Raw genomic sequence first — 20523 nt, forward strand, 5'->3', positions numbered from 1 at the left:
CCTGAAGAGCAAGTTTGGCTCAGTTCGCAGGAAGCCAGCAGGAGGGGCAGTTGGCGATCTTCTCCGTCTGCAGGTAAGCAGAGCTGTTATGGCAGAGCACAGACAATGAAATGGTCTTGGAGGGCTGAGGGTGCAGGGCCAAAAATTCATTGAGCAGCAAGTAGAGCAACTGCAGGATGGAAGTAGCATGCACGCGCCATCTAACTCCCAATAAGCGCTGAGCTGCACCATTCTGCACCGCCCAGAGTTTCTGAGTAGATTTTCTACACCGCATTACACTGGTCTCAGCTCTTAAGTCACCAGGGCATGGATTCAGGTGGCTAGATCAACCTTGGCAAGGTAAGGTGTCATTTTTTTTACTTAGGCTGAGTTGGAAGAAAGCCTTCCCGCCCCCAACTGCATTAACTTGCTTCTCCAGCAATTATGTCAGGTCCATCAGTAGAACCTCAAGTCTCTTAAGTGAGTCAGAAGGGTCAGGTTAACCCCAACAAAAGTGGGGAGCATAATGTCCTTCAAGACCTCCGCCTTCTCAACCAGCATTACTTCTGTCTTTCCAGGGCTTAGTTTCAAGTTCTCTATTAGCCATTTAATCACAGCAGGCAGACAGTGCTTTAGGACTTCTACCGCATCACCAGGAGATTTGAATAAAGCACAGAGTCTGCATATTGGTCATAAAGGTAGTCCCCCTATGCAAACACCAGCCGTTTCAGACTCTGGGGTGATATCGCATCACGACGTTTTCACAGCAGACTTTTTTAATGGGGTAGTTTGCCATTGCCTTCCCCAGTCATCTACACTTTCCCCCCAGCAAGCTCAGCACTCATTTTACCGACCTCAGAAGGATGGAAGGCTGAGTCAACCTTGAGCCTGCTACCTGAAACCAGCTTCTGCCAGGATCGAACTCAGGTCGTGAGCAGAGAGTTTGGACTGCAGCTTCACCACTCTGCCATGGGGCTGCACTTGTTGTATTATATGCCACTTCCCCAATAAAATCATTACAGGCTATCAACCAGATCTTACAACAATTTAGTCTTGTGTCTGGGTTAAAAAACAACCTGGAAAAAACAATTTTGCATCCGATCAATCTGTCAATTGATACTGAAGCAAGGCTAAGAAATCTAGTCCCTTATTCATGGGTGGATAAGAAGTGGTTATATTTAGGGATAAATATCCCAAAGGAAATTAAGGCTTTAATGATATTCGACTACAATGAGTTGCTAAAGGAAGTTAAAGCATTATTAGTTAAATGAAACAGAATCAACCTTTCTTGGCATGAAAGAATCATGAGTATCAAATGTGTTATTCCTCCTAAATATTCCAGGCTATTCCAATAGAAATAGCAGAAAAAACTTTGAATAAATAGCAACAAATCTTAAATCGATTTATTTGGAATAATGCTAGGCCTAGGATAAAATTTTCAACAATGTGTAGACCCATAAGAAGGAGGGGTTTCAAATACCCAATCTACCCAATCTCATTATGTGGCTAATCTTGCCCAAACATTCCAGCATACATAATGATTGGTCTCATAGATTCAGTTTTTCCTGTGAGGGACTGGATGGCAGTCCAAACAGGCATTTTAAGCTGGTGTAACCACCAGGCAGTGACAGACTTATTTTCTCAGGTCGACTGGAGTATGGAAAGTTTAGTTTAGTTAGGATGGAGCCTGCCAAGACATGGGACATCCTGAAAATGAAGAAGCCACAGCTCCAGGAAGAGTGTGCAAAGCGTAAATGGAGTGTGAAAATATGACTGCCAGATATGCTAGCCCTCGTAATTGACCATAACCAGTGTGCAGGGGCTCCTGCAGGAGTGCGACCAAGCCCATCGGAAGTGAACTTCCAGCTGGGACTGGAACTAATGCATATCCTGGCTGATAGAGAGTGGAGAGACCATGAGCGGGAACTTGAGAGAAAGAGGGATGAAAGACAAGAAGAAATCTGCAGACAGGAGGAGAGAGAGAGGGATGAATGGCAAGCAGAAATCTCCAGACGGGAGCAGGAAGAGCAACGGAAACATGAGTCTGAGGTGCTGCATCTGAAAGCCGCCCAAAGCAAGAAAATCAAAGTCACCCCCAAGGACTTTGCTGCATATAAAGAGGGAGAAGATCCCTCAGTGTACCTTTCCAACTTTGAGAAGGTGCCAAGCAGTGGGGTATTGCGGAGGAAGATTACATGTCTTACCTCTGTAGCAACCTGACTGGAGAACTTGCAACCATTTATCACAGCATGCCTGTGGGGATAACTTTTGCAGCTTTTAAAGCCACCGTCTTTAAAAGATTTAAACTAAGGGCAGATCTGGTGTCAGACGCTGATATTGTCCCTGATATGGCATTCCAAATCAAGGGGGTTCTGGGACCACCCGCTATGATTCCTGTGGCCCGGATACCAGTGGAATGGCAAGGGTCAATAGGTCACACAGAGGTGAGGGTAATGAAGGAACAGACAGTTCCAGTGTTATTGGGCTGGGACGTGTTGGCTGGCTGGTACACCGTTAATGCAGTAACATGCAGCCAAACCCTCAGAGGAAAGTGGGAAGAGGAAGGCAACTTCAAGGAAGCCAACTCACCACCAACCAGATAGGGAGAAGTGGCCCAGGTTACTGAGGACAGAGAGAGGGCTGTGACCCAGCCCATCTCAAGCCCTGAGGAAGGGTGTTCCCAAGGGGAAGAGGAGTGCCATTTCACACAAGAGCAGCAGGAAGCTGTGGAGCCTTCCAGGCAGGAAGGGGGTCAGTTGGGTAGTGTAGAAAAGCCAACTTGAGGGGGCTGAGAACCCAAACCAAACCTTTGCTGAGGATCCTGGAAACAGAGGACTAGGGGTGGCTTGGAGGAACAGATGACAGAAAGTCTGGGGGAGCCAGAAACATTCCTGTCAGAGGTTCAAAGTGACCCTAGTCTGGAACCACTGTATCAGGTGGCAAGGGACCTGTTCTCAGAAGCTGGGATAGGGGATAGGGTGACGATTTTCCTGCCCCTTCATACCGGTAAACTGAAAGCTGCGTGGGAGGGACCCCATGTAATTGTGGATAAACGACAATGTTACATATGCAGTGGATGTGTAGAGGGCTGGAAAGACAACTGAAGTGGTGCATGGGAATATGCCACAGCCATTCCTTGAGAGGCTTATAGTGCTGCATATAAGTAGAAAGGAAGGAGACAATGAGAAGCTGAACAAATGCCAATTTGGAACATCAGAGATGGTTTTCTGGGAGGACAGAGTGGATAGAGGGAACATTCCACCAATGAGGGATAAACAGAAGCAACTGAGTTGGATCTGGGCAATTTCCAACCTCATATATGGGGGCAAGAATTCCCTCCTTTGATAGACCACTCATCCCAGCAACAGCTGCAACCGAGGGAGAGCACCAAACTCCAGAGGTGGTCTTGGGAGATGGAGGAGTACATCCTAAAGACTGGACATTCCTTCCAAATGCAACAATGCAACTTTCTGCCCAGAAAGGACATGGACACCTAGGGTGTCAGACTTTATATATTGGGGGAAATTTCCTGATCTGTATATATTACGTTTTAGTTAATGGGTTTCTCCTTGGTTATTTTGGATTCTGCTACGAGGATACCTCTGTAGGAGGAAACCCCACTGGCTCAGAATCTAAGGAGGGGGAGGTGTGGAGAAACACCATTTTAGGCCTGTATTTAACTGGAGGCAGGCTTTGGGGCCTAGTCTCTTCCCCGTCCCCCCCTGTCTGGAAGCAGCAGTTCTGAGGAGGCCTCTTAGAGAGACAGGAAGTCTTTCAAGCTGATCTCCCAGAACGCTGCAGGAGGGTATACTAGTTCCTGGGTGGGAACTGCAATTTATATTGGAGATTTTGGGCAGGAAAAGATTCAGTTAAAGTTGTTGGGGGAAGCTGGCAGTTCAGTCTTGGAAGACAGTTAAAGTTGGCAGTGAGTCAGTTGAGTTCAGTCTTGGAGTGCAGACAGGTAAGGCTTGCAACAGTCCAAGGTGCCTGCCCTGCATGTCATCTAGTTAGGGCAAGTATTATAACAGGGAGAGAAGGCAGTGTTTTCCCCCCTACTATGATTTGTTTCTTCTGTTTACTTTTTAAAAATGCCTGTAAATAGTTGTGTACATTAAATAAATGTTATGTTTGTTTAAAGTTGGGAAGAGCCCCGTGGCCAGAGTGTTAAAGCTGCAGTACTGCAGTCCTAAGCTCTGCTCACGACCTGAGTTCGATCCCCGGGGGAAGCTGGGTTTTCAGGTAGCCAGCTTGAGGTTGACTCAGCCTTCCATCCTTCTGAGGTTGGTAAAATGAGTAGCCAGCTTGCTGGGAGAAAAGTGCAGATGACTGGGGAAGGCAATGGCAAACCACCCCATAAAAAGTCTGCCATGAAAACGTTGTGAAAGCACTGTCACCCCAGAGTGGGAAACGACTGGTGCTTGCACAGGGGACCTTTCCTTCCATATTTAAAGTGGAGTCCCTCTTTACCACCTAGTTTCCCTAACCGCTTGAAATGCTAGGAGTGGGTTGGGGAGTCCTTGGAGAGGAGAGAAGTGGCACAGCGACTGGTTGTCAACTTTCCAGGGGAGCCCCAAAGATCCCTAGGAAGCCCTGAGGAGGGTTCCTAGTGAGTCCAAAGGGAGGTGAGGAAGCTGTCCTGCCTAACTAGAGCTCTGGACAGGGACAGTGGTGGCAACAAATACCCTGAGGCAGCAAAGTGGAATACCGGGAAGGCCGGGGCAGGGGCCGGCTAGCAGGTCTGCCACAACCTTATAATAATTTTCCTTCAGTTGAATGCTAAAAGATGCTGCTGCCTTAGAAGTAAAGGTAAATCTGACAGTGATTTAAGTGCCTATGTATAAGGCTCACTGTGATAACCTGTGTGTACCTGAACATTCAAAATGCAATCTATAAACTTAAAATATAGGTGTCCATTGCAGTGAAGAACTCCACATCAGATTGCTGTCTACCTGATTCAAGAAATTACTTCGTATGTGCATTATGCACTTTTGATCAGTTCTCTTGCCTCATGAACAGCACAACACTGTTCTGAATCACCAAGAAATTGAATGAACTATCATTTCCCCAGCTTTCTGTCATTTAACCTATGTCACTACTTTAACAGGCAGAGTTTATTTTAGAAAAAATAAATGTTGACGTGCATTGATGTTGAGGGCAACAAACATAGTGAGGGAACCAGAGACCGAGTCCTATGAGGAAAGGTTAAAGGAGCTGAGAATGTTCAGCCTGATAGACAAATCAACCTGTTTGCACACTAAACCTGCACAAACATTTCAGGGATTAACTAGAAGCTATGACTTACACTGAAAATCATACCTGAATATGAGATATATTGATTAAGCCTAAAGCATTTTATACTAAAAACTTATTTTTCTAATAGAGAGAACTTTAAGCCAGAAACTATTAACAAGAGAGAAGACCATGTTCCTAAACACAGGGAAACATTCTTGAGGAAAACGTCCACATTTCATACAGCTGCAGATGGGTCAAAGCAATGGTAAGCTGACCTAGGCACTTTGGGAAGAGCCCAGGGCATCCCAGAATAATCCAGCATTGCCCTAGTAATGGAACTTCCAGCAACCCACAGCTGGCCTTGGCTAGGATGGATGGATAGACAGACAGATCTATCTATAATTGATCTATCTACACACTAGGGTATACTCTTTTTGCACCAGCACCAGCTCAGCTTTTTGTAAGGGCTCAAATAACCCAAGGGGAAACTGCCCAATGGGAACAGAGACAAGCTACTGGATCATGTTTTGAGAAACCAATTATAATTCACCTGTCCCACATTGAGTATGTTATCAAAATGTATATAAACTGCTGTAATGGACCTGATTCCTTGAAAAACGTAGAAGGGATTGGTATGGAGAGATTAAGTGTTTCCTGGTCCAGGACAATGTTTCTCGAGAGCCAGTTTGGTGCAGTGGTGAAGTGTGCAGACTCTGATCTGGGAGAACCAGGTTTGATTCCCCACTCCTCCACTAGCACCTGCTAGCATGGCCTTGGGTCAGCCATAGCTCTGGCAGAGGTTGTCCTTGAAAGAGCAGCTGCTGTGAGAGCCCTCTCAGCCCCACCCACCTCACAGGGTGTCTGTTGGGGGAGAAGATAAAGGAGATTGTAAGCCGCTCTGAGACTCTGATTCAGAGAGGAGGGCAGGGTATAAAACTGCAGTTGTTGTTGACTATTGATAAGTCTTAGAATCAGAATTGGAAGGGATCTCCAGGGTCATCTAGTCCAACCCCCTGCACAACGCAGGAAACTCACAAATACCTAATTTCACAGAAACTTCATTGCTGTCAGATGGCCATTTAGCCTCTATTTAAAAACCCCCAAGGAAGGAGAGCCCACCACCTCCTGAGGAAGCCTGTTACACTGAGGAATTGCTCGTAACAGTCCTAATGTTGAGCTGAAAACTCTTTTGATTTAATTTCAACCCACTGGTTCTGGTCCTACCTTCTGGGGCCACAGAAAACAATTCCACACTATCCTCTATATGACAGCCCTTCAAGTATTTGAAGATGGTAATCATATCACCTCTCAGCTGCCTCCTCTCCAGGCTAAACATGCCCAGCTCCTTCAACCTTTCTTCATAGGACAATCTCCAGACCCCTCACTATCTTCATCACCCTCCTCTGGACCCATTCCAGCTTGTCTATATCCTTCTTGAAATGTGGTGCCCAAAACTGAACACAATGCTCCAGGTGAGGTCTTACCAGAGCAGAGTAAAGCGATACCATCACTTCACGTGATCTGGACACTATACTTCTGTTGATACAGCCCAAAATTGCATTTGCTTTTTTAGCCACCACATTACACTGTTGTCTCATGTTCAGCATATTATTCACTAAGACACCTAGATTCTTTTCACACATACTACTGCTAAGACAAGTCTCCCCCATCCTATAACCATGCATTGGATTCTCCTACCTAAATGCAGAACTTGACATTTATCCCTGTTAAAATTCATTTTATTGGTTTTAGCCCAGTTTTCCAGCCTGTCAGGGTCATCTTGGATCCTGTTTCTGTCTTCTATTGTATTTGCAACCCCTCCCACTTTAGTACCATCTGCAAATTTAATAAGCATTCCCTCTATTCCTTCATCCAAATCATTTATAAAGATGCTGAACAAAACAGGTCTCAGGACAGATCCTTGAGGCACTCCACTTGTCAGTCCTCTCCAAGAGGATGAGGAACCATTCACAAGCACTCTTTGGGTGCGATCTGCCCACCAGTTACAGATCCACCTAACGGTAACAGGATCCCAACCACATTTTACCAACTTGTCAACAAGGATAGTATGTGGAACCTTATCAAAAGCCTTATTGAAATCAAGATAAATGATGTCTACAGCATTCCCCTCATCCAGCAAGGTAGTCACTTTCTCAAAAAAAGTGATCAGGTTAGTCTGGCATGACTTGTTCTTGAGAAGCCCAAAGGGTGATTAACGTGGAATTCACTGCCACAGGAGGTGGTGGCGGCTACAAGCATAGCCAGCTTTAAGGGGATTGGATTAAAATATGGAGCAGAGGTCCATCAGTGGCTATTAGCCACAGTATGTATGTATGTGTGTATATATATATATATATGTGTGTGTGTGTGTGTGCGTATACACACATACACACACACACACACATATATTGGCCACTGTGTGACACAGAGTGTTGGACTGGATGGGCCATTGGCCTGATCCAACATGGCTTCTCTTATGTTCTTAAGCCCATGCTGGCTCTTAGTAATCAGCAATCCTTTCTAAATGTTCCAGGACTGACTGATTATTTGTTCTAAAACGTTTCCAGGTATAGACGTCAAGCTGATGGGTCGGTAGTTATCTGGATTCTCCTTTTTCCCCATCTTGAAGATAGGGACAACATTTGCCCGCCTCCAATCTTCCGGCACCTCTCCTGTTCTCCAAGAATTCGCAAAAATAAGTTGATTCTGTGTCTGATCACCTTTTGACAGTTTTTTATATTAAAAAATTATATACACAAAATAACATACATCTGGACAGTCAACAAAATGATATTTCCTTATCTGATGGTTATTTACAAACATACCAAAGGTCTGTTAAAAAATAACATTATTGATACATGGGGTTTTTTTAAGTATATCTTTTTCAATTATGTACTGAACTTTTAAGTATATCTTTTTCAGTTATGTACTGAACTATACTTCAACAAATTTCATGGTGGAATTATTTAGTTTAAAATAATTACGTGAGATTTTATTCATGATATAGTAGTCCCAAAGTTGACTTTGCCATTGAACAATCATGCGTGTTTTCTTGTCTTTCCACATAGCTGCCAATGTAATTCTGACTATAGATAAAAATATTAATTTCATTTTACTTTTATCCTTTAAAGGTTGTTTCCAGAAATTAAGTAGGAAACATTCTGGTATTAAAGTAAGTCATAATTTGTTATTTATTTAATTTGTTGGACAACTTCTTTCAGTACAATTGTATTAATTCACAGGTCCACCAACAGTGGATAAAATCTGCCTGGTGGCCACAATTTGTATAGCAATTTGGGTTATAGTTTTTGTTTATTTTATGTAACTGATTTGGCGTAAGATACCATCTTGTTTGCATTTTAAATAACCGGCCAAGACTAGCCTGCAAAGGTTGGGTTGCTGTGTGGGCAGGAGAGGTCTGGAGGAGGAGGCCTCCTCGGACACAACCCCCCAGCAGGCTGGCAACCAGCAGAAGTGGGCAGCTGGGTTGGACACCTGGAATTCTGGCAGGCTCTGTGCTATGAGGGCATGGGGCCGCTTGGGATCATTGGAGCAGCGCTGCCCATGGGATCTGGCCGCTTGCTTTTCATTGGATCCCTCTCCCCGTGTTGAGAGGTTTTCTGCATTATTTTGTTGTGCTGTCGCAGCTGGCAGTTTAGTGCCTCTGAGTGGATCCTGGGGGGAGGGTTGTGCCTCTGGGAGTAGGCCCAGCTCAGTGGCTATGCTCAGGCTTACCCCAGGGGTCAAACTGGGACCACACAGTGGCAGCTGGTATCTCAGGATACCAGTAATATTTGTCACGCCCAGGTTTCCCCCCAGCAGGTGGGCTGAGGGAAGTATTTATTGAGTGGCAGGCAGGTTGCTTGATGTCCTAGGATCCACTCGCACTCTGTGCCAATGCTCCTTGGTCTGTAATCAATAAAAGTTGTGGCCTGCTTTTCTTCCAAAAAGTTGTTCTGTGGACAAGGCAGGATGAGATTAGGGCAGCCTTGGCCTGCTAGCTCAGAGCTCGCTTGGCTTATGGGCAGCACGGAAACAGCTTTATTGGCTGCCTCTACGAGATCAGAAGTTTGATCTACACATGGTCAAACCTTTTGCCACTTGGTCTGCACAATGACTCTCTGCATCTGTTCATATTTGTGTGTCCTCAAGCACAGGTTAAAACCTTGAATGAGGATTTAAATCCTTTCCATAACTGCAAAGATAAACATACGTGTGGAGAACCGGGGGGGGGGGGGGGGGGAGAGTGTGTGTTTGTATGTTGGGCCCAGCTCTGAAATACAAGCAAGCAAATGCAATTGACCCTTTTTTCTCCCCTTTGCCTCACCGAGGACAGAGGGGACACATCCACTACAAACTGAAGCCAGTTCAATAGTCAGTGTTTCCCTTCAGGGAAATACAGATATCTGAGAACAAGGGGAGGATCTCTAATGCTCTTTTATTGTAAGCAGAAGCAGCCCTGGCTGTAATACTTTATGGAGGGAGGCCCAATAATTGTTTGTGGAGGGCGCCATGCCAGGGAAAGTGCCACAGTTCTACAGCAGTGTTTGTCTTTCTTCCTACAAATCTGAGGCCAGTTAAGTCTCTTTGTCGTGTAACCTCTGCCTGCCTCCTCCTGCTTTCTAATAATAGCATCTGACTGGGCCATGGACATCTTTTGAAATCCTTCCTGTCATGTTATCAATCAGATACGTATATCTACAGTCTTTCATTAAATCAGACTGTACATTTCATCCTTCCTTCTTGGAATATTAAGGTTGTTCCTGGATAAAATGCTATGTGAATATTCATGGAGAAGAGAAAAATCAATCCTTCTACTTGGATGTTGTCACATTCAGCAGTAATCAAGCAGGCAGGCTCTTGAAAAACCTGCGCTGTGACATTGCATGGATATTGATTCGCAGAGGGATAGTTTGCAAGATCTCTCTCCCTCCCTTGCTCTTAGCCTTGCTTGGGAGAAGCAAGGATTCCTGCTCACACTCGCTATCGGGGTGGGTGGGGCTGGGGAAGTAGTGAATTCAGGACCAAAGCTGGAGACATAGTATTTAACACACCACCCATCCCAGGACAAGGCAGGACAAGCTCAGAGCTCGCTTGGCTTATGGGCTAGAATGAGGGCCAAATATCTTGGGATTTTGTATTTATTAAGTTATTTTTAGTACAGTCTGTTCCCCAAACGCAGGGTATTCTCCACTGCCTCTTCTTTCTCTCTGCCATTTGATATGTCCAGTGAAGATAAAATGCCAGTTCCTGTCTTCCTCTACGTTCTCCCATGAATTCAACCAGACAGTACACGTAGGGCCCATATTTATGAAGCCCTCTTCCACCAAACTGGGTCTGCACAAACTTTCTACATTATTTTACCTCAAAGTTGAGGCAAGTTCAGGATATGTTCATTTCAAACGTCCCCCCCCCCAGATAATCTAAATAAAGCCAAGGTATTTGGGATGTAAAAATAGAACACAGCTCTGCAGAGTAAAACCGGACCCTGTTCCCAGACCATTGGAGTTGTCCAGCCTCGTATGCTAATACCCACCCATTCTAGCAGAAGGTGTGCTAGTGGTCAGCTGGCAGGCACATTTCTGGCAATCCAGAGGCCCAGGCATTGTCAGATCCTCCACCACGACCTGCTCCTCAGCCAGGGCTACAAGGGAGACACTAAGAAAGGCAAAACGAGGGACGGAGGCGACCATAACTCAGGCAGAGAGAGATCGGAGGGCCAAGGCCAAGCTGTGCTTCCAGTGTGGAGGCGAAAATCATATTGCTAGTGAGTGCCCCAGCAAGTCACGGGGCCCAGCTACCTCGACCCCCATCAAACCCAGCTCCAAGAAGAAGGCGGGTGAACCCAGCACAGGGGGCGTGAAGGGGAGAGCCATGGCGCTGCAGTATCACGATCCAGTTCCCAAGGTGTCCAGCAAGGAGGATAACGACGGCCAGTTGGCGGGAAACGGCAACAACCTGCTGTGAGGTGCGTGCAACAGCAGGTCCGATAGACAGCCGTGCCAGTTCGGGTGAGACTTTCAGGCACTTTATATTACGTACCCATCACTTTGGTGAACCCAGTGACTAAGCAGTTCTCCTGTGTGAGGGCCTTATTGGATTCGGGTGCTCCAAAGACTTAATCTCCGCCAGCCTCGTGGAAGCGCTGGGGTTGAAGACTGCCCAGCTACCCAACCCTCTAGTATTCGAACAGATGGATGGAAAGGCGATGAGGGGGAAGCCCTGTACAGAGGGTACGGATCCTTGCACCCTTGGGGTACGTGAACATTGGGAACCACGATCATTCGTGGTTGCCCCGGCCGCCAAATTCCAGGCGGTGCTTAGCCTAGAGTGGCTGGTGGATCATGACCCGTTCATGCAGTGGAGTGGGAGCACAATCCATTTCCAAGCCAGGGAGTGCAACCACCACCGGTGGGACAAGGTCTGGGGCCCCAGCCCTCCCCCACAGCTGGAGAGACTGTGCTTAACAGCAATGGAGGCTTCCGCCATTCCCCTCAAGTATAAGGACCTACACGGAGATTTTGACGCCCAAGAAGCAGATAAGTTGCCCCCGCATTGGGACACTGACTGTGCCATTGAACTAGTAGATGGAGAGCCCCTCCCCAAAGCCAAACTGTACTCAATGAGCATGGCTGAGAGGGAGGAACTGCAGAAGTTTTTAGAGCTGAACCTGAGGCAGGGGTTCATTAGACCTGCCAAGTCTCCCCATGCCGCTCCGATTTTGTTCCAAAAGAAAAAAGACGGCAATCTGAGACTGCATGGATTTTCAGGGCTTGAGCGCAATATCTATGAGTAATGCCTACCCCCTCCCGCTTATAAGAGACTTATTAAGTGAAGTGTCCCAGGGGAAGATCTTCACTAAGTTGGACCTCCGAGACACTTACTTCCGCGTCCAGATAAGGGAGGGGGATGAGTGGAAAACGGCTTTTAACATGCCCTTGGGATAGTATGAGTACTTGGTGATGCCCTTCAGGCTAAAAGGGGCACCAGGCTTGATTATGAACCTAATTAATGAAGTGTTACAACGATTCTTATACAAGGGAGTGGTCTGTTACCTGGATGACGTATTAATTTATTCACAAGACCGCCCCTCGCATGTCAGTTTAGTGTGGCAGGTACTGCAGACGCTGTATGGGCACAAACTATTTGCCAAGCTATCGAAGTGCAAGTTCCACCGAACGGAGCTCGACTTTCTGGGATACAGAATTTCAGCCGAGAGGCTGGGGATGAACCCCACCAAAATAAAAGCTGTGGTGGATTGGGAGGCCCCCTGAACCTGCAAACAACTCCTGTCAAGCATGGTAAAAGCTCAATGGTAATCTATGGTTTTAGGGCCCCCCATAAAGCTGGTCTGTGAAACATCATGGAGAGTCGGTGTAGTTTGGCTCCGTTATTCTCCCCCCCCCCTTCTTGCTTTATTGCTTTGTGTAGTAGAATAGTGAGAAACGAAACTAGCAGCGGGAGAAGAAGAATGAGCACCTTCCCATACATTCCTACATGGGAATGTATGCCATCTGGAAAGCAAGGACAAGACACTAATAACATTGTGGGAACGTAGACATTTATGATAGTTTATGTGTTGGCTGGCATTCCTTACCCTCTCTTTTGAGGATCCTTTGAAGTATGTCTTAAAAGAATTGTATCAATGTATTTCTAGCATCACTCTCAAGGTCCTGAACCAAGAGAGCATCTCGATTTAGCAATAAACGCAGTTTTGTATCTACTTGACTCGTTCTTTTGAAAATCGCATGCTTGACATTTTGAGAGTGATCTTAGAAGAAGTTTAATGGCCCTGGCAACTTTGTAACTGGATGGCTGAAAAGATTCCAGAGAGCAGTGAACTTCTAGAACCTGAAGAAGGGGCGAGAGCACCAACACCACTGTGGCACGTGCTGGACGCCCAGAGAATCGCGGGGAGAGGCTTACCCCTCCATATCCAACAACTCTCGGTCACCCCTCATCAGTGGCAACCGTGCACGTCTACCACCACGATGGATGAGGTGCCGGCACGCAGAGATGCTATTTTGACCAGACACATGCGTCGGGTGAGAATGACTATGGGAGCTGATGAGGCAGACGAGCCTGGGGAGGAGTGCAGCACTGCTGCTACCGCACAGGCAGAGGCGGAGGCCCCCCTGTTGAAGGCAGAAGGAGAAGGATCCCAAGAGCCATCGGGTCCTGGGGAAGAAGACGATGAAGGGGCCCGAGAGTTTCTCCTGATGGTGAGGAGGGAGGTCGAAGAAGTCACCAAAGGGTTGCGGGATGAGATGCAAGCGGCGGCCACCCTCATGGCCAAAGAATTTAGTAAGCAAGTCGATCGTATCCTGAGACCGATAGACCCAAGTGGAATCCTGCAACCGCCTGCGGCTAGACCCTCAGTGATCCCGTCCAGGGTGCAACCGGCAAGGGTGCCCCTTCCCTGAGAAGGCGGACGAGGAAGAGAGTTTGGATGCCACCTTTGATGGGGACCCAGAAGAAGTGGAATACTTCACCATCCAAGCCAATAGCTACATGCACTATTGGGGGAACACCTTCCCGGATGAGTTTAGTAGGGTTGACTACCTTGGGTCAAAACTGAAAGGGTCCGCTAAACACTGGTACGTGAGCTTGTACGAGTTGATGAGCCTGGAGGTAGATGACGTCGCTATCTTTCTCCAGGCGCTACTGACCCAGTATGAGGATCCCCTGCAGGAAACCCGTGCACTGGCCGCCCTGAGGGACATCCAACAAGGGTCCAGATTGATCCGCGAGTATGTGGCCGAATTCCACTCTAACGCAGCTAAGGTGAAGGGATGGAACGAACTGATGAAGATCAAGCATTTCACCAGAGGGCTGAATGCGAGTGTACTGGATCGGGCCCTGCAGCAAGCAGGGCCGACCACCCTGATAGGGTGGGTGCAACTAGTTGGCGAAGTAGAGACCAACATGAAGAGAGTGGCCTTGCAGCGCCAGCAACAAAGCGGTAAGGGAGCCCGTGACCCAAAAGCTGGGGTAAAAACGGAGGTGAAGAGAAGACCCAGGTGGTGGGGGGGAGCGGGGAAACTCCCACCCGGCCGCAAATGCTTTCGCTGCGGGGACCTGAACCACTTGGCCATAAATTGCCCCAACCCACCGTGACCGACGTTGGCCGTTACAAAGACAAGCACCTTGACGCCGAAGACGACCAGCCGCCCTAAGGATGCAGTGAAGAGCAGCGTGGCGGCGAGTTCGATCCTGGGGGGGGGGGGGGGGAGACCATAATCATCGACAAGCTGAGTGAGATGTCCTGGGAGGACGAGCCTACGGAAAATGAGACCGACCTGCTCTAAATGGTGCCAGCCAGCAGGTCACAGAATCACCGGCACCGTTCAGAATAACCGGATCGTTATTTTTTGTTCCCCTGACTTTGCTAAACTGCAAACTTAGAAGGTTTATTCATGTGAAGGCCATGATTGACTGGGGGTGTACGAGAGACATAATCACCCCTAAATTGGTGGAAGCTTTGGGACTGCCCACAGCTTCCCTCCCCCACCCTATCCAAATTGAACAGATGGACGGGTCGGTGAAAACCACTGGGACCACGAAATCTTCATGATAGCCCCATCCTCTTCCTATGACGTGGTGTTAGGGGTGGGTTGGTTAGCAAAGCATGAGCCAAACATCCGATGGGGGGACCAGACCGTAGAATTCACTGATGTGAAGAGTCGAACCCATCGGTGGGAAAAAGAGTGGGGGCCTAACCCCCCACCCCGGAATGAAAAGGTTTGCCTAACGGTGGAGGAAGTCCAAGCCATCCCCAAAGTGTACCGGGACTTACAGGGGGTGTTCAGTGAGCAGATGAACCCCCCCACCTAGAGAAACGGACTGTGCCATTGAACTGATTCCAGGACAGACCTTGCCAAAAGCAAAGCTGTACTCAATGGGGTGGGCTGAAAAGATGGAGTTGCGGAAATTTCTGGATAAAAATTAGCAGCCCCCGTCCTCTTCCGGAAAAAGGATGGCTCCCTCAGACTTTATACTGACTTTCGGGAAATTAATGGGATTTCAACCTCCAATGCCTGCCTACCCGATACCCCTCATCAAAGACCTACTCAGTACGGTGTCGCAGGGGAAGGTTTTTACCAAATTGGACCTAAGAGTCGCATACTTCAAAGTGCGCATAAAAGAGGGGGATGAATGGAAGATGGCTTTCAATACCCCCCCCGGGTCAATTTGAATATCTGGTGATGCCATTTGGCCTCCAGGGGGCTCCAGGAGTTTTTATGAACTTTATAAGCGAAGTGCTGAGGGAACACTTGTATAAGGGGGTGGTGGTGTACCTGGATGACATTATCATCTATTCGGAGGATCTCAGATCACATGTGAAACTGGTTTGAGAGATCCTCAGCACGTTACAAAAGCACAAACTGTATGCCAAATTGTCTAAATGCGAGTTCCACCGGACAGAGCTCGATTACTTGGGTTTTAGGGTGTCTGGGAAGGGACTGGCCATGGACCCGAGTAAGGTACAAGCGGTATTAGATTGGGCTCCCCCGAGGACACGTAGACAGCTCCAATCATTCCTTGGGTTTGCCAGTTTTTACCGTAATTTTATTCAGGGGTTTGCCCAAACTTTGTTACCCCTTACTGAACTACTAAAACCAAAGGGAGGGGTCCGGACGCCAAAAAAACCGGGGGCAAAACTAAATTGGACGCCTAGATGCCAGGAGGTGTTCACCAAACTTAAAAGACTGTTCACGAGTGAGCTTGTCTTGAGTCACCCCAATGAATTGAAACCCTTCATAGTGCAATGCGACACCTCCAACGTCGCCATAGGAGCAATGATGGACAAGCCCAGCGAATGCATCAGAGGGTAATATGGAAGACTATTGTTTTCTTTTACCAATAACACTGAGCAAGGACAAGCAGGAATTAATATCTACTACTACTCTCTTCAAAACCAACTTCATGTCCATTTTGTCTGATGAAGTCTGCTTAAGAGCATACGAAAGCTTACAGTCTGAATAAAACTTAGTTGGTCTGAAAGGTGCACTTGTCTACTGCTTTTTTCATATCCACAAATTTATCAAAAGTTGCTGCACCACTGAGACAAATCTGTATGAAAAAGCAGGAGTAACCCTCCCCCCCAACAGATGAGAGTCAAACACACTCCCTTGGCTGGCACGCACCAGTTTTATTTACATATCAACAAAGACCATGAAACACCATCCTAAGCCCCCCACCAGCAGCATGGTGACATGAATACCATAAATGAGTAGCTCATTCATGAGGCTAAATTCCACCCGCCTCCTTCCCAGCAAGAGCAGGATAATGGAGAGTTTGTACTGGAAACGCAGAAAGACCCGGATGCTGAGGTACTGGAGGCAAAACAAGATAGACAGCGCCACCCACAGGATGGAGGTGAACAGACTACAGCTGAAGTACAGCAAGAAACGAATGAAACCGTACATCCAACGTGACTTCAGGTAGATGTCGAAGTTGTTGTATTTGGTGCGCACCAAATGCGTGGTCCTTACTGGCCCACAGGCCGAATGCAAGCATGTTGTGTGGGGACCGTGGAAAGAGCGGACGCGTCGAGGGATGGGGATTACAGGCATCAGGCACCCCACCTTTTAGAGCTCTGGAGAGCCAGGTTTGCACGGAACATACCAGGCAATATCCATGAAGATGGGGGGAAAGACCACTGACTCAGGAATGGAAACATGGGGTTGACTTGCCAAGCTGGAAGTTGCCTGTGGGAAGGAACAGAAGGAGAGCTGGTTTGAGAAACACCCCTGAAGGATGGGGAAATCAGCTGGTTTGCTCAACTCTACGCCAGATTGGCAGGTGCATCTTTGGCTTCAAGGCTGCTTCCCAGATGACAACCAATAAACACATCCACCTGTTGTGTAGTGACAGCAATCTGAATCAAATTCTCAATGGCTTTACGAGTTAAACACTCCACAAATATGTCTAGATAGCAACTGAACAAATTGTTGCAGCTGACTGCCTAAAATCTTCCTGGCCACGGCAAGCTTATCATAAAAGCACAAGTATTGGGAAGAAAGCTGTAAAGATTTAGATATTAGGGTGGTAATTGCAAATGTATAACTTCTCCCTATTCTGAGTATCGTATATAGGCTTCCTCAGGAGGTGGTGGGCTCTCCTTCCTTGGAGTTTTTTAAACAGGACAGATGGCCATCTGACAGCAATGCTGATCCTGTGAATTGAGGCGAATGAGAAGGAGGGCAGGAAGAGTTGCACCAGTGCTTAGTTCTCGTGGCCCTTTCTCACATGCCCAGGGAAAGGCTGATTGCCACTTTGGGTCAGGAATTTCTCCAAGCCAGGGATCCTGGAAGTGTTTTGCCATCTTTTAGCAGGGGTCACAGAGGGTGTTGGGAGGAGGTTGTTGGGAGGAGGTCTGAGTCTCCTACATTGTGCAGGGGGCTGGACTAGATGACCCTAGGGTCCCTTCTATTTAAAAAAACTAGTTGTCTCCTGTGGGTCCCCAGTCACCAGCTGCGTTCCTGGAATGCTGTGGTACATTCAGAAACACTCTGTGCTGAAAGATAAAATGTCAGCAATGAAACATCTCCATGTTGCAGATTTGCTGACAAAGTTCAAATGTCTGGAGAAGAGAAAGACAGGAAGTACCAAGGACCAGAAAGTGATCTATGATACTAATAGGAAGAGAGAAAAACAAAGCAATCAGAGGAAACTGGTCAAAAGTAGCAGGTGTATATATATCATTTCTTAAAGCATTTTAATTTATGTAGGAAAAGCACCCCCCCCCCCAAAAAAAAACCTCATGCACTGTTATGCACATAAACCTTTGCAACTATTTCACTGTGATGATGTGTGTTTGGAAACACTTCTCAGGGCAGCTATTGTAGTGTTCTTTCCTATTACATATTACATGCAATTTCGTGTTTAACATTCAGTATATCAGCTGTGGGATTTACACATGAGGAAAATCAGAAAACTATGGAGAACAACTGTCACATTTTAAGAACATGAAGATGACTGTGCTTTCCCAGTTCGGTGATGGCCCTAAAAATCAATTCCACCCAATCCCTCCCTCCCCTGCCCTCCCGTCAGACCAGCTGCACCCACAGCCTCTTCCCATAGCTGGCCATGGATGCTTGTGGGATTCCTATTCACTACTCTTGCCATCTGTGTCCCAGTGCTATGAGGAGCCTCTTGCCAGAGCTCTGACTCTTCCCCACAAGCAGCTCTATGTGGGTGGCCATGGAGAGTGGAGTTGGGAAAACCTAGTCTCTGCTTTACCCTTTCAGGAAAATGAAAGCAACAGACATATCCAGGACTGGGAAAAGTCATAGATGTTTCTAATCATTGGGTGCAGGTGCCTAGGAATTATAGATTACTCACCACACACTGCTGGCAAAATTGCCCTAGCAGTTGCATAATATGCAAACAAGCTCCATGTTGCCCCCAAATTTGCAATTCACATGCAAACATCAAATGAGGGTCCTATCGATTTCAAGTTCTGTGAGAGAATGCTTGGTGCTACAATCTCATAACAAACCTAAGAGGAGAACAACAAATGATCTTTCCCTTGGGCAAAGTTGTTTCTTCCATTAAATATTGTTATAATAACAATTTCCTTGTTTCAAGTCCACTGAAATCCCAAGCAAAAGCAAAAATAGGGAGAGATAAGCATTCCATAGTCGGGGTATCATAATCATAATGGCAGATGATTTCACAAGACAGCTGCAGCACTTCATGCCCTTTGCGGCACTAACCACAAGCAAGATCCCAGTTGCTCTATATGCAGAAGGTCCAGTTATGCATTGTTAGGCGCCAAAGCTTCATAACTTTTCATGGTAACCTTTCCACCTGGAGATGTGCAACTCTGCCATCCAGACATGTCTAAGAGGCATACCTGAATTAAAGCACTTGGCCCAGATTCTGAGCCCGTTTGCAGGAAGGGTGGGCGAAAAATCGAATCCATCAGTTTATGGACCTTCAATCTTTGTGCAGCGTCCCCCCCCCCCCCTCCCCATTATAACTGGAGTCTCCAGTCTGTGGCTCAGTGAGGAAGCAAGTACCGCTTTCATTGCAAAAACCGAATGGCTCAATGTACAGTGGAAGAGGCGGCAAAAGGAAGCAAGAGCAGCAGTCTGAGCGACCCGGGCGCCCCCCCGCCCCCCCCCCGGGCTATTCCACACAGCCAGCCGGCTCCTGCGCGGCAGCACTTCTCAGGCGGCAGCCGCCTCCTCCTGCTGCGGCTGCTGCGGTGTCTTTAGCGGCGCGCCGCTCTCTCCCGCGTCTCCTGCTGCTGCTGCGGGGTCTTGGGCGGCGCCTCCCTGCCCGCCCCCTCCTCCTCCAGAAGCCGGTGCACGCCCCCCTCCCTCCCTCCGGTCAGTGTCGCGCCCGAAGCGGCTCCGGCCCTGCCCGAGGGGAGGCTGCAGGGACCGGGTCTCCACAGACAGGCCGGCCGGCCGGAGCGCCCCTCCCTCTCCCTCTCCTCACTCACCGCGCGGGGGGGGGGGGGTCGGGGCGCGGCGGCTTCTCAGCCCCCCGTGGGGTCGTGTCGGGACCGGAGCGCGAGCGGAAAGGGGCTGCGCAGCCGGATGGCGTCATAAACTAGCGCCCTCGCCCTCCGGAAGGCCGGCTGGGAAGCGGTTGCCTAGCGACAGGGGCGGAGCCGCAGTGAGAGGGGCCTGGGTGTTGGGGCGCGTCCATTCTTGCGGGGGGGGGGCTCCCTGACAAGCCTGGAGGTTTGTGCCGGGTTGACCCCCCCGCTCCCCCTCTCTCGGCGCTCCTCAAAGCGGCGGATGCTGGGCGGGAAGGCGAAGGCGCGCGAGTAGAAGTCCCGGTTGCCCTAATAATAGCAACTTGCATTTCGTTCCAAACTTCTGACGAATTGCGCCGAGGGTGGCCGAGAGCTCCACTCCCAATACTACTTTCCCCATATTTGTGACTTCAGCAATAGAGCAACAGCCACAAACGAGCCTGTGGCTTTGAAATAAATTATAAAGGCAGGCATCTTAAAGGAGTTTATTTTGGTCGTTAATAGTTGGTGGTGCCCCTTCTTAGATGGAATGTAAAGTTCAATTATGCAAAAATTGAAACAGACCTTAATCAAATATGCATAAAACTTCCAAGTCTGAATAAATTATCTCAGATTGTGATTTCATTTACTAATTTAATCAGCAACGGAATAACTTAGAGCCACAGAAATAATTCTTAGAGGATTCCGCATTAGGGGGCAGGAAGGGACATTTTGAGAAGCAGCACAAAAAGAAAACAGGGCTGGAATTGGGTGGAGCAAAATGTCCCACTTGGAGATTGCAAAAGGGATTAGAGAATCAGCCAAAGTAGGAACTGTGA

At 47.8% G+C, this 20523-nt stretch overlaps 1 protein-coding gene across 1 annotated transcript; it reads right to left on the reverse strand.

The window, feature by feature from the left end:
• Positions 1-16342: 16342 nt before the first annotated feature.
• Positions 16343-16982, reverse strand: TMEM250 (transmembrane protein 250). Its single transcript, XM_060250704.1, has one exon. The coding sequence runs from the start codon at positions 16785-16787 to the stop codon at positions 16368-16370; it is 420 nt and encodes a 139-aa protein (XP_060106687.1). The 5' UTR covers positions 16788-16982; the 3' UTR covers positions 16343-16367.
• Between the last annotated feature and the right edge of the window lie 3541 nt (positions 16983-20523).

The sequence above is a fragment of the Heteronotia binoei genome, chromosome 12, assembly GCF_032191835.1.
Source record: "Heteronotia binoei isolate CCM8104 ecotype False Entrance Well chromosome 12, APGP_CSIRO_Hbin_v1, whole genome shotgun sequence".
Lineage (NCBI taxonomy): Eukaryota > Metazoa > Chordata > Lepidosauria > Squamata > Gekkonidae > Heteronotia > Heteronotia binoei.

Excerpts from the sequence above, each read along its gene's own strand:
- TMEM250 (XM_060250704.1), bottom strand. The coding sequence starts at position 16,787 with ATGCCTGTAATCCCCATCCCTCGACGCGTCCGCTCTTTCCACGGTCCC.